The 13,779-nt window shown below is 38.8% G+C and overlaps 1 protein-coding gene across 1 annotated transcript in view; it reads right to left on the minus strand.

Moving 5' to 3' along the window:
* Nucleotides 1-13,679, minus strand: part of ARID2 (AT-rich interaction domain 2) — a 103,025-nt gene extending 89,346 nt beyond the window's left edge. Inside the window, exons 1-3 of the mRNA XM_017829182.1 lie at nucleotides 12,755-13,679; nucleotides 12,501-12,594; nucleotides 11,273-11,370 (exon numbers count right to left, since the gene is read on the minus strand). Of these exons, the coding sequence (XP_017684671.1) occupies nucleotides 11,273-11,370; nucleotides 12,501-12,594; nucleotides 12,755-12,846 (284 nt within the window). The 5' untranslated portion in view covers nucleotides 12,847-13,679. The remainder of the gene's footprint in view (nucleotides 1-11,272; nucleotides 11,371-12,500; nucleotides 12,595-12,754) is intronic.
* Nucleotides 13,680-13,779: the final 100 nt, after the last annotated feature.

Below are 13,779 nucleotides of genomic sequence, written 5' to 3' on the forward strand. Positions count from 1 at the left end.
ATACTACAGATCACACTATATCAGTGAAATCATAATACAAATAAGTAAATTCTTCGGTAAGTTTCTGAAAACAAGAAATAATTGTAACAGGTTTTTTTCTTTACTTAGCTTACAAGCTCCCTCACCAAGAAAAGCAAGCTTCAACTAATTTAGTTGAAACAAAACCTGTTACTTTCATAAACTCTTTAAAAACAAAACAACCACCAAAGTTTGAGTCTGCAACTTTTGGTTACATGGAAAGACCTCCTGAAAACAACTAATATTAGAACACTACACCAATTTTAGTATCTATAAGTTCTCAATATATCTTTATTGACTTCACTGGTTTAGTTTCTTTCCTTGCTTTGCTACGGCAGGCACATTTCGTGTTAATATACATGGTCCAGATGTTACACACCTCACCTTTACAAGCACACTGCAGGACTGACACAGGATCCCACCAATTTCAGCCCAGTTCTTAAGAGGGATGAATTCTCCCTATACAAACCTAGAGGCAATTCCACATGGGCAAAAGTCTACAAACGCAGTTCTTAGAGCAGACCTACAGAAGCACCAAATCACCATACAACTAACGAAATATCTTTGCTTTCTACCAAGCACATTTATGGCACACAAACAGCCATGCAGATAAGTATCAGTACACTTAGGAAAGCTGGGTGTTTGTTTACAGTTACATGCAGAACAGTAGATTATTTTTAAGTCATCTTTTTCTTTGATCTTACAAAGCACCTTCTTCAACAGCTGGACTAACTCTGTTTACAATACAATTAAAATGCTTACTAGGAGAATGAAAGTGACTACAGAAAAATGGGATTTGCGTAGTCCTAATATAAAAATCTAAATAGAAAAAAATATTGAATTCATCTGTGATAAAATCCACCTTTCTAGGAATGTAACCATATTTTACTGATAACAGCATATTGATCATAGGACATATTAATGAAACAATACTAAACATGGTGAACTCATTGTCATCAATTATTGTATTTTCATTTTCTAGCCTTTTACATTCTTACTATGATACCATATGCATTGACTAACATAACACCTTTCTAATAAATAACTTCATGTTATATAAACAGAAAAGCACATGGCATTAAACAAAATAACAAGTTCAGCAAAGCTGGAAGGAAATACAGTCATTTGAAGCATTTAGAAAAAAACCAAAAACAAACACACCAAAACATACAAAACCCCCCTCACTTACCTAAAGTATTCCAAGTTGTATGGGAGTTAGGGCCCCATATATTCTTCAAATCCAATTAAACAAAATAATTCACTACAGGGAGCAGCCCTTGCACATAACTGTGTTCAGAAAAAATATTTTCACTGAAAAAATATAAAAAATTGTATTTCTATACCTCAGAGTTACAAAAATGACCTTGGAAGAGCAAGCAAAACGTACACCAGTGCTGCAGTGCCTGACTAGGTCCTGCAGAGTACTTGAAGACACATTTTTCAGGTGTGTGAAACACCCTTTAGATATTCATCTGGATCCCATGAATGCTGCATGCCCACAGCTGAAGAATTTGTTTTTCAGGTACCACAGAATCTATTAGTTTTGCTGTAAAATTTGGTATTTTACTGTTGCTAGGCACCTGACATTTAGAGCTTTATCCTCTTACCCTTTTACCTGCATACACCTTTCTTTTTCCCTCCAATTTTCTTACAATTAGGAATTCATTTGATTATAGTAAATATGCCATGTGCAGTCAATGGGTACAGACACAGAGGGGACAAGGAGAAGAAGCTGAACTATAGCCTGTAGTCAAAAGATTGAGAAGATGATGATTAGCAGAGAATGAGAGACAGGAGACTTGTGAGCTACACAGACAGGGTAAACAGTATTGCAACAGTGAATCCCACTCAGCCTACCACCAAAGGAAATGATTTCTCAACTGGCCCACGTGGGTAACACCATGGAAGGCAAGACAGTGGAGAAATGATGCCCAGAAAGCACTCTCAAAACTCCTTTAGAGATAACAAATATCACGATTAGTCAATTACCACATTGAAAAATGAGTCAGAATTATGTGTTTATTGATATAACAGATTGATACTGCCATGGAATTTATTCCCATTTCTCACAGAGAGCACAAGGCTCTACTGTGAAGAATATCCTCTAGAAACAAATTACGGTTGCATATCCATACTTACATGAAGCAATTCCTGATTTTTTCACTTATTTGCTGTGCAACTGTAGCATTATATGAACATGCACTGTTAGAAATTTTAATTTTCCCAGGTTTTCACAGATGGTATTGGGGGTGAAAAGTGTCCAAGAAACAGCTCTGTAATCTACAGTGTTTCAAAGCTATATTATTGCCCCAAAAGTACAGAGGACATCTGCAAATTCTGTAACATGGCACTGTTTACCTGGTCAATGCCTGGATTCTGCATCATTTTGTCAAGGTCACTAGAAGATGGATACTCCTGAGCAAAATAACCATGTAAGGGAAGAACTGATCCTAAGCTTATTCCCACAAGTTTTCTTCTAATATACATATAGTTTTTAAAGAGCAAACAAACCCATACACATAGTTTTACATCTGTCCTACACCATAATAATTATTAACATACTCAAAACATGCTAGATTTATCCCCAAAGTCAACTACTTTCATTTAGCTTAACTAAGCCCCTGGCATGTATCCCAAACAAAAAGTTACCCCAACTCATTACATCTCAGTAATTCATGCCGTTATAGCACTTCAAAGAACTTCAACAGAGCTACTCAAAGTTAGTCATGTGATTTGGTGATTTACAGAGCTGAGAATCTCTGCACATGGTTTATCATGGAAGCATAGCAACCTCTGGACTGGGAGGCAGAAACCAACCAGCAGACGTCACAGCACGTAACAGTGGAGAAACGCGCGCAGCAGTAAGTATGGCCCATCGAAACTTCCGCAACCAACCACATGGAAAGACCACTGAACTCTGAGAGAAAGAAGGTGTCTCTGAAACGGAATGACCACCTTACTTTACAGGAATTTTTATGTATTTCAGGCAGCTATGGATTGACAAGTAACACCGTAAATTATTCTGAAATACTCATAATCTGAACAGTTGCTCCTCCCACATCAACAGAAAATAGTATGAACACAGTTCACTCTTACAGGCAAACATTCTCCAATGCATGATTCAACAGAACTCCACTTATCACAATAGTACGTGATCCCTCCCACAGCAAGGTCTTGCTATAGTTCATCTGGCGTTAAAATAAATGCATGCGCATTCAGTGTAAAGACAGGAAAACAAAACAAAAAGCAGAGTATTCAGTTTCACTACCTTATGTCCAAAAACGTAATTCAGGTCTGCTTAAGACTTGAACTTGTTGCTCCAAGGAGACTGTATTTGATATGTGACACCTAGCTCACTAATCTAGTACCTCAGGCAAAGCCTAAGCTCACTATTCCGGGTACCATCTTGCTGTTTTATTATCCTTCCTTAAGATAAGCTGCTTTCTTTCAACCGTTTCAACATTTCTCTGCTTAGGTATCCCAAGTATATTTATTCCCTAAGGAATAAAGATTGCTCTTCTCATCCATGCTATATTTTCTGCTTCTCAACATTGTAGAGGGCAAACAAGCTTATGAAAAGTTTTATTTTCCTCATTTATTTCTAATTTATATTCATTTTCAAATATTTAAGATATGACATAGAAGCATGAAGAGACACAAACCCTGCATTATAGAGCTTACAGTCTCACACCTCTCTGTGAGATAGATAAACAAACATCAGCACACCCACTTTATGAATAAAAAGATGGCAAATGATTTAACTAAGGTCAATGAAAAAATACGTATCAGACTCATAACCAGAAACAATATCATGTGATGTGATCTCTGGCCTATACCAATCCCCTCTATGGACTATATCTTCTATTAATGTGGACTAGTACTACAGTCACTCCAAGCAGTCCCATTTAAGCTGCAAAACACCACTCCAACACTCTGAACAGGCATTTTAAAACAAAACACAGCAAAACAAAACACAACACCACTACAAAGAACTCCTTCTTATAATCCTATATACTTAGTTTTCAGTTCTCCAATTCACAGAACATAACACTATCCTGTTTTATTTTTCAAACAGTGCTTCCTCAGCTATTGATTAAAGAGCAATTTTAAAAGACAGTAAATAACATTAGCCTCCTTTTATGGATGGTTTAACTAAGGCTCAAGAAGAAGAAATATGCCTGTCAGAAATGGATTTTAGTGTAATTAAAAAGAAAACAACAAAAAAACCCAAAAACCAACCAAACAAAAACCAACAAAAACCCCCAACAACCCCCCCCCCCAAAAAATCAGCTTTACTGTATTTGAATTTCATTCTTATTTGACATGCACTCACAAAGTAACAGCCTGAACCTCTAGGTACCTCTAGTCCTCATCTGTAGAACTTAACAAATTATATTTCTCTATTTCATTAGTGGGAAAAGTGGGGAAGTGGTTGAGAAATCAAAAAAAAAAAAAGTATGAAAGTTTTATCTATTGAGATTTAACTGCAAATAAGCAAGGTAATTAAAGCCTACTAGCTTCAGAATAAAATTACACAAACAAACAAAAAAACAAACAGCTTTACTTAGCCCAGGCTTATTCCATTTCACAAAGAAAGAAGCCATACCCTTGCATTCCATATTAATTCTTGATCTTATTGTAATATGCTTACCATTTATTCAAACTTAAAACATTACAATATATTAATAATTTTATGGCATAAATTCATTTACATACTGTTTCAGTGAAAGAAAATGGTCTTAACAAACAGAAGTTTCCACCAATTATGAGAAGATTCAGTAGGTCATAGAAGTCACCACACTTATAACGTTGCCAAAAACTTGCTCTATTTAGGTTATTGGTTCTGACATCTGTCTAGATAAGCTTTCAAGTTAAACAATCAGAATTCTGTATTAAAACTGAAGAACAACATTTACCCCTCCCCAAATAAACCAACATATTTCAGCTCAGAAGCAGCCACTTAAGTCATTTCTAACAAAAAGCTTGCAGAAAATAATCAGGAAAATATGTTAGCGTTTATCACACTAATTTTCACTACATTTTGCAGCAATAAAGACGAGTTTACCCTCTGAAGGAAAAGCTGAGAAACTTTGATAAAGGCCAAACTCATTTACACAGTAAACTAGTATGGCAACATAACTGTAAGAAACAGCAATTTTAAGGCAGCTATGTTCTCTTTCACCTGCTGCTTGCTCTCCTCAGGTGAGGCCTAATGCAAATGTTGCATTATGTAAGTTCTGTTTCCCTTTAAGCAGATTCCCAGCAACTCTGACAAGACAACATCCATACAAATAAATAACTTCCACTGAGAGACATTCTAAGATTTTAATAACCAGCATGTTTAATTTCCCTAAATAAAGCTTTACTGCATGAACAGTAACTAATCTTGACTGTATGTTGGCTATATGATTCAGTACAACTAAAACTATCTAAAATACTCACTTCAGACTTAAAGAATGGCCTTAAACATCTGACTGAAACATGCATTACAACTTTTGTCTTCAGGAGGAAAACAGAACATTTTAAGAAGAAATCATAAAAATGTCATCCATGTTTTTGTTTCCTGTCTTGCCAGTGACTGGAGGATTTGGGACAAAATTAAGTACAACAGATTCCACACGTGAAGTCTGTAGCTATGCAAGATGAAAGTCTTCATTATGGCATTATTCAAGGATGGACAAAACCTGTAGGGTCATCTGGTCCCTTTCTCTGCCAGTCCTGGCTCATTACCTGTTGCACATGTATTAGTTCCTGGCCAGGCCAATGCTGAATGACCCATGGTGGGGTTCCCCCCTACCTGGCATACTATTGGTACTAGAAGGTATTCAGGTACGTCTTGGGGGGGTTGTCCTGCTGTGTTTCTGTTCTGAACTTTCTCCTTCGGTTTCATCTCAGCTTACACATTAACACAACCTCTTATTTTACTTAAAATTATCTCCCTTTTAAGTACTTAGACCGTTCAAAACACTTGGAAGATATAATTTCTCCTTCTCAAGTAAAATGTTAATTTAGCCAAGCAAAACATATTTATTTAGTCAATCTTTTTTTTTTTTTTAAATTCAGTCAGTCCCTTCAGTCTTCTTAATATTTTGTTGCTCTTCTCTAAGTTTCTGTTAAGTTGCCCCACCTGTTGCAAAGACTCTGAAGTAAAACAGTACTCCAAACATAGTTCCATAATCTTGTACAGAAATCCACCTCCCACTTGTTCAATGCCTCTGTGGATGCAACCTAAACTCATTCTGAATTTTACAAAGTCTATATATTATATTGCAAATTGGGGCCCTATCAGAAGCATGCACAAATCCCTTTCATATGAAAGGGAGTTGGGTGCACACAACTGACAGGATTATCAGGCCCATGGTATCACTCCTATCCCTTTTTCAGCAATACTGCTTTCCAGGTTATTCCCTCACAATGAATACCTGTTTTGGATTACGGTCCCTCAACTGTTTTAGCTTGCATTTTCCAAACTAAATCTCACTTGTATTTTCTAACAATGCGCCTAATTTCTTTAGATAACCTTTTCTTTTCTGGCCTGACTTGTGTTTAACTCTTCTTACTCTCACTGTCTGCTAATACTGCAAGTGTACTATTCACCTTCTCATAAAGTTAAGCAATGTAGACACTAAATAAGCCTAAAATGGCTAAACTTGTATTACTACGTGCATATGTAAGCACTGATGTTACTCTTTTAGCACCTAAAACTGCTGTGACTCACCAAATCTATTCGTTATACTTTGTTCTATTTTCGTTTATGGTCCTTCAACCATTTTTTTCATTCACATAACTATCCATATACATAAATAATTTGTTAACAAGAGATTTTGAGATGTATTTTAATTTTAGAAAATATGTAAAATTTTACTATAGCTACAACTTTCTCTTCATTTACTGCGGCCTTGAACCTGCAATCAGATCTGGCAAACAAGCCAGTCCTGTACTTCTCCATACCCACTGATCTGTGTGCAGATGCTGTTGCAGTATCAGATCCTAATTTTAAACACTGAGCAAGAATAACAAAGAAAACTCTCTTAAAGTAATTTCTGCTTGGAAAACTCCAGGCTCATTATTGTTTCCCTGATATTTCTGCCACTATTTTACTAAGAACAGAATCCACTTTATCTAGCTCTTGAGTTCATGCTTTTTTTTTCTCCCCCCTTTATTTTTTTTTACAAAATCAGTACTATTATTTAATTTTTTAGGGGCATCTTAAAGATCAGATTACTTATACATATCTTCAGATCTTTCAAGAACCTCCTCTATTTGTCATCAGTAACTACTTCATTCATATGGTTCTGATTTTTAACTGCTCAGTTTTTCATCCTACTATATATGGAATTTCAGGAAATTCAGCATAATGGCTTGCCTTAATAATAACTTTATACAACTTCTATACAACTTCTCATTTACGTACTGACCTCCTTCCTTTCTACTTTACTTCCCCTTACCTCTCCAATATTTAAAACAGCAAATTCTTGTTCACCTGAACTAGTATTAACTAATTTCTGCTGCCTTTCCCAGAAGCTTACAATACACACATACTGCCCACCTTTCAGGAGTTCTCTGCAGTACTAAGACTTATACTTACTTTACAGCTAGTCCTTTCATATCATTTATCTTAATGTAGGTAAATACCTTTAAAAACCAAACTAATTTCTAATTCAGTTAGGCATATTCCATTTACACATTTAAGTGTACAAGGTCTCTCCCCAAAAAAAGATGAAGACCTACAACAAAAATAAATGTATCACTTACACTCATATGAAAACCAACAGAATCTTATACTAACGCGAGGTCACATCAGCTCAATTCTTTGTAGGACTGTAACCTGATCAACCAGTAACACAAAAAACAAGCTATATTCCATGTTAGCTTTCTTTTTACCTACTGTATGTTTACTAACAAAAACATAAAAGCAGGCCCACATTCCTGATGTTTACATTTATGACCTCACACTAAAATATTTTCATTACCATTATAAAACAATCTTCAGAGAAGTATTTGGAAAATGCTTTACTAATTCACCTCAACTGAGATGAAACATCTAATTTGTACTACATCCAATGGAATTACACTCTCTGATGCTGTAAAGACTTATAGAACTACATTAACAAGTACAGTTCTATCAATGGTTATCGGCATTGTGGCTTTTGACTGCTCACTATGAACCACAGTGCATAAATTACTTCACCTGTCAGACAGCTCAAAGCAACACAGGCACAAAGTTTGAATGGTTCAGACTTTCCCTATTATAAACAACTTTTTCCAGTGACAGAAAAGGGAGAGCAGTGCAAGAGAGAAGGGGTAGATAAGATTGGCTACCATGTATTCAACTATCACCAATCATAAAGCCTATCAGAATTACATCAGAAGTTTAAACAATTCTCCTCTTTAATGGAGCCTACCATACATTCCCAAAGACACATAGCAAAATTCCACAACAGTCAAAATGGAAGTTATTTATACAGAAAAAACACACTTCCCAACTGCCTAGAAAAACCCAATGACTATTTTGCAAAATATTCACTCTGATCAAGCCAACAGGAATACTGACCTCACACAAATAATTCAACTTTCTCAATTGTTTACATAGTAATTTTAAGTAAAAATGACACCATTATTAGAGGCAACACAGCAAAATTAGCAAGTGGTCCATGTAGCTTGAGATCTCATCTCAGCAAACACATTATACCAGAAGTTTCACAGAAGGAAGCAACTTTAATGACAAACCATCCCAAATCCAAATCTGAAAATGAATTCATGTAGTGAATTCAGTGCACACCACTGAATCCCTCTGAATTCAACAGGGTCCCATCTGCCACGTAGATTCCTCACTTTACAGTACAAATGACACACAATTGGATAAAAATCAATATAGAAGTTGATAGGCCTCAATTTGACTTTGTTTGCAAAGTCATTACAGTAGTGAGGCCAAGATTATAGTCATACTTCAGGTTCACGAGGAACACTTTTTTTTTCCCAAGGATAATTGCTCAGCACTTCAAAAACTGCAGTAGAAAATCTAGCCCTGTAAGAAACCTCAGGTTATATTCTTCAACACAGACAAACTAGACCCTTGTAACAAATTTACCATTAAAGTGTTTTTTCTTTCCCTAGAACCAGACACCGTCCCCCTTAAACCTTCTAGGTTAAAGCTAAACAAATGTTAACCTAGCAGAGAGACATGCACATACAATCTTACTACTGCACGTGAAAAGAGGTGAACTCAGCTGGGAAACAGTTGACATCCAACTCAGATTATGTGAGAAGCAACAGTGAGCAAAGCAGCAATTCAGAAGAAACCAAACAAAACCAAACAAAAAACAAAACCACCACTAAAAACCAGTCCACCCCAAAACCAACAACCTTGATAGCTTATTTCAGAATGGCCTAAGTAAATCACACAGATTATAGCAAGACATTTTTAAAGATTCTTCATCTTAACCATTTACCAACTTTTTGTCCTAAATTCCAAATAAGGAAAAAGCCCTTTCAATTATTTGTATTTATACATTTTTTCAACCACTGTATTTCAAATAACATCAATAGCAGTATGCCAATAATAAAAATAACATTTTTGTATGTCTGATTCTAACTTAAAAACTAGTATCTTATTAAAATTAATAATTATTAGAAGTCTAAATTAACACTAATTGTGTTAACTGTCCCAGCATATAAAGGTTTTTGAAGTAAGATGAAAACAAAAATGTCAATCTTTTTGTGCAAAAAGTCAGGCTGTTCCAATATTTACGATATATACAGAAATAGAAAGCAAAGGGTAAACAAAACAAAACAAAAAATCAAAAAACTATCATTTTGCATATTACATGTAAAATCTAGTCAAGTAACAGACTACATGGTCCAACAGGAAAGCTCAAAAAGGAAATAACTGCTTTCTATGATATGACAAATCTTCAGCAACACTACCTCAATACTATGGGGGGGGAGACTAAAAAAGCAACAGGGAAGGACATCCTAAAGCAAGCTTCTCACTTAATTCCTAGGCCTAGGCCTGCTACCAATCATAAAATTTGCTAAAAATATTAACAACAGTAATTTCTTTTCTTAATCTGGATCTTAAAGCAAATCATATGTCATCACAAAAAAAAAAAAAGAAAAATTCAGTAACTACAAATATCTGACTAAGGTTTTTCAGACATCACTGTAACTCAATAACTGCTCCACTGTGAGATGAACTCTACAGCTTCAAGCTGGAAGTCAATCTAGGACAACCAATAGAAAGTGCACCTGTACAATTACTGCATTTCCTAATTCAGAAGGCCCAACTAAGAACAGATAAAGCCTGTGTGTACTCAGCTCACCAAAACAGAAATCCAGAAGTCCATACATCTTTTGTACATATTACACACCTATATTATCATTAATTTCAATGAAAAAAAAATCATATTTATAATGCAGAAACAGAAAATTACATTCCTTAACCAATGTTCACAGAACTCCCTTCTAAATGAAATACAGATGTCTACATATACCATCTAAAACACAATCATTTAAAAATCTTTTCCACAAAAAAAATCACCAAAACTTAATAAAAAATAATTTCTTTTTAAAAAGTAATCTAGTAACTGAATAATACCACAAACAGTAATTTAAAATATACAATATGAACTCCACGCTTCACTGAAAAATAATCTGTATTACAAAAAATAACCTGTATAATTTCAAGGAATGCAATCTTATTTTTAAAACCTGCAAAAATTTATTTTTCAAGTAATAAAAAAAATTATTTAGCTCTTTGTACTCTAAAACAAAAAATATATACTGCTAGTAATTGATAACAATATAATTTATCCAAAGCAGTTTACCTTCCTGCAGATGCATTTTCATTCAATGTCTGACCCCACTGAGTAGTAAACAAGTTTACACATACCAACACATTTCAGTGCTCCAAAAATTAACCTAAGTTTCTATAACTATAACAACATGATCTCTTAGTAACAGTCCTTTAGTATCGTCATTCTAAAACAATCAAAAAAAATGGCTCTGACATAGATTGCTTGTATACTTGGGATCCCTTCAAAGTTTAACGCTTGCAGATATAAAATCAAAATAACTAAGAAACAGAATCACCTTTAACTGATCACTGCACCAGACCAGTAAGAAATTACAAGTTCTTTCTGCTTTATTTTATAGCATTTTTAAAGAGCAGGGATATTTTTATTATTGCACACATTGAAAACCAAATATAACCCCACACTCGAAAATACTACTGGAACAGCTTGATAGCACTCACCGCAAGTAATACTGTTTTAAAGCGAAGGCAGCGTTAGAACAACTTCTGGGAAAGTTAAACTCCTCTACAATTTCTCCCCACTGATTCTTCTCTGATACCTGTCAAAAACAACACACAGGCCGAGATACACAACGTACACGAAAACATGTTGCTGACAGCGAACATCACAAAAAAACACATGCTGCAATGAAGCAAATAGATAAATATATAAAAATAAATAAGCACAAATGTATATGGGATTTAGGATCATGTATTTTATTGACAGTGGGTAGTATTCACCCTTCGGGAATAATCCCGCTTCTCACGGGTCTCTTAATGCATTTATTTTTTAATAGAAACATATTTTTTTTTCTGGGGGGACGGCCGGGAAGGCTGGTATTGTTTTGGGGTTTGTTTGTTTTTGTTTTTACTGCCTGGACAATAACCAATCGGGAGTCCCTCTGTCGCCCCCTTTTAAATCCTAACGCGGTCCGTTAAAAACCCAAAGAAGTTTAAAATAATGCAGGGAAGTGCTTGCGGGGGCGCCCCCTGGGCTGCGGGGCGCGGGGGCGCCGGCCCGGGGGGTCCCCCCAACACAGATCCACAGACATAGAGAGGCCTTTCTTTTGAGGCCTACATTTCTGTCCCCAGCCTTGAAGCCTAAAGATGGCTATTTGATTACACACCGTCTTGGGTGCCCCTTTTGTTATTTTTCCCCGGGAAAGGCTCGGAGGGCAGCGCCCGGCCCCCCCCGGCTGCGAGGATCGTTCCCTAGCCCATGCTCCGTGCCGATTATCGATGTTAAACATGCCCGCTAATTTTGAGTTGCACTAAAACTGCACTCAGACTCTCTCTCTCCTCTCTGTCTTTCCCTATGCGAGAGAGAGAGACACGCACAGAGCTGCCACCACAGCCGAAAGAAGCCTCCTCTCGCCGCCCGCAGCTCCCTGCTCCCCCCTCTCGTTGCCGCGGGGAGGGGGGCAGGGGCGAGGGGGTCCGGCGGAGGCGGGGGAGGCAGGAGCGGGGTGTGCGCTGTACCCCCGGGTCCCCCTTCATCGCTCCGCCGACAAGGCCGAGCCACCAACCTGCCTGTCTGCTCGCTTCCTCCTTCCACCCCCCACCTTCTATAACCGGCTTTAAATAGGACGGTTCTCGGCCACCCCGGCTCCCCCCGCCACCCCTGGGGGTCAGAGGAGACTTTTGGGAAGAGGTTAGTGGGAGGGAAACCCAAATTAAAACTTCCACTCACCTTCCCAAATCCGCCTAAAGTGGTGACTCTGGTATAGAGAGCGTGAAGATCCAGCTCCTTCCCACCCACCACGGGGATCTTCTTAAAAGGAGACCTGCCAAAGGAGATACACACAAAACACCACAACTTGTCAGCTCTGCCCCCTTTTCTCCCCTCGCTAGGGCTGCCGTGTCCTTCAGGGAAGGGGCTGGAAGTTGGATCTGGTCGGTTTAAAAGCCTCCCCCCCTCCCGTTCCATCTCCCCATTTTCCTCACCCTCTGCTGTGGTGAAACTGCCGCAGCTCGTCCAGGAAAGCGAGTCCCTTTCTCCGCTGGTCTGCGTGGTTTTTACCCGTCGAATTTGCCATTTTTGTAATAAAAAAGGTTCTCGTAAAAAAAAAAATCCAATTTAAAAAAAAAACGGCCGACAACAACAACAACAATCCCCGGCTCCTCCTTGTCTTTAAGAGACCCAGGTGCCCGTGCTCGGCCGGGGATCAGCCATGGAGAGGGGCTTGTTTAAAAAAAAGTTTAAAAGGAATAAGGGAGCCCCGAGAGTGTGGTAATTGCGAGTCCTGTCTCCACACAACACACGGGCGAAGAGGCAGGGAGGGAGAGGGGCACCTCTCAGTAAATTCCTCCTCCCGCGGCTGCTGCCTCTCAGCACCACAAACCCAGCCGATCCAGCCTGCACATGAGACTCAACATGGTGCTGCTGGATCACACAATGAATTGGGTTACTGTTGTGGTGGGGCGGGGGGGGGAGCCGGAGTGAGGTATTGACAGTGTGTGTGTGTTACAGCCGCGGCTCCATGCGATCTCCCTCCCTCGCTCGCTCGCTCCCTCGCTCGCTCCCTTACACACACACACTGTACAGCTACGGCGGCGGCGGCGGTGGCGGCGGCAGCGGGATTCACTTCTCTTCTCGCTCAGACAAAAAGATCTGAGGCCGCCGTGCTTCTGCCTGGACGAGAGCGCGACACAGCGGGCCCCGGAGGCCGCTGCCGGTACTGCAGAAGGCAGCTCCAAAGGCAAAAGCCAGCACAGCCCCAGCAAGCAGTTCCTGGCGGGGAACAATAGGCTCCTCTCGCCGCTAAGGGCTCATCTGCAATGTGCCGCAAACTTCACACAAAGCCGGGCGGAAAGAGGCGAGGGAGAGGGAGAAGAGGGAGGAAAAAAACGGCTACTACCGGCTGTTGTGGGGCGCGGGGCCGGTGCGGGGCCCTCCCGTGCCAGGCTCGCGCCGACCGGCCTCCCTCCGCTGGCTGCCGGCTGGAGGGGGGGGGGGCGGCGGGGGCCGC

Source organism: Lepidothrix coronata, unplaced genomic scaffold (genome assembly GCF_001604755.1).
Source record: "Lepidothrix coronata isolate B3197 unplaced genomic scaffold, Lepidothrix_coronata-1.0 Scaffold159, whole genome shotgun sequence".
NCBI classification, from domain to species: domain Eukaryota; kingdom Metazoa; phylum Chordata; class Aves; order Passeriformes; family Pipridae; genus Lepidothrix; species Lepidothrix coronata.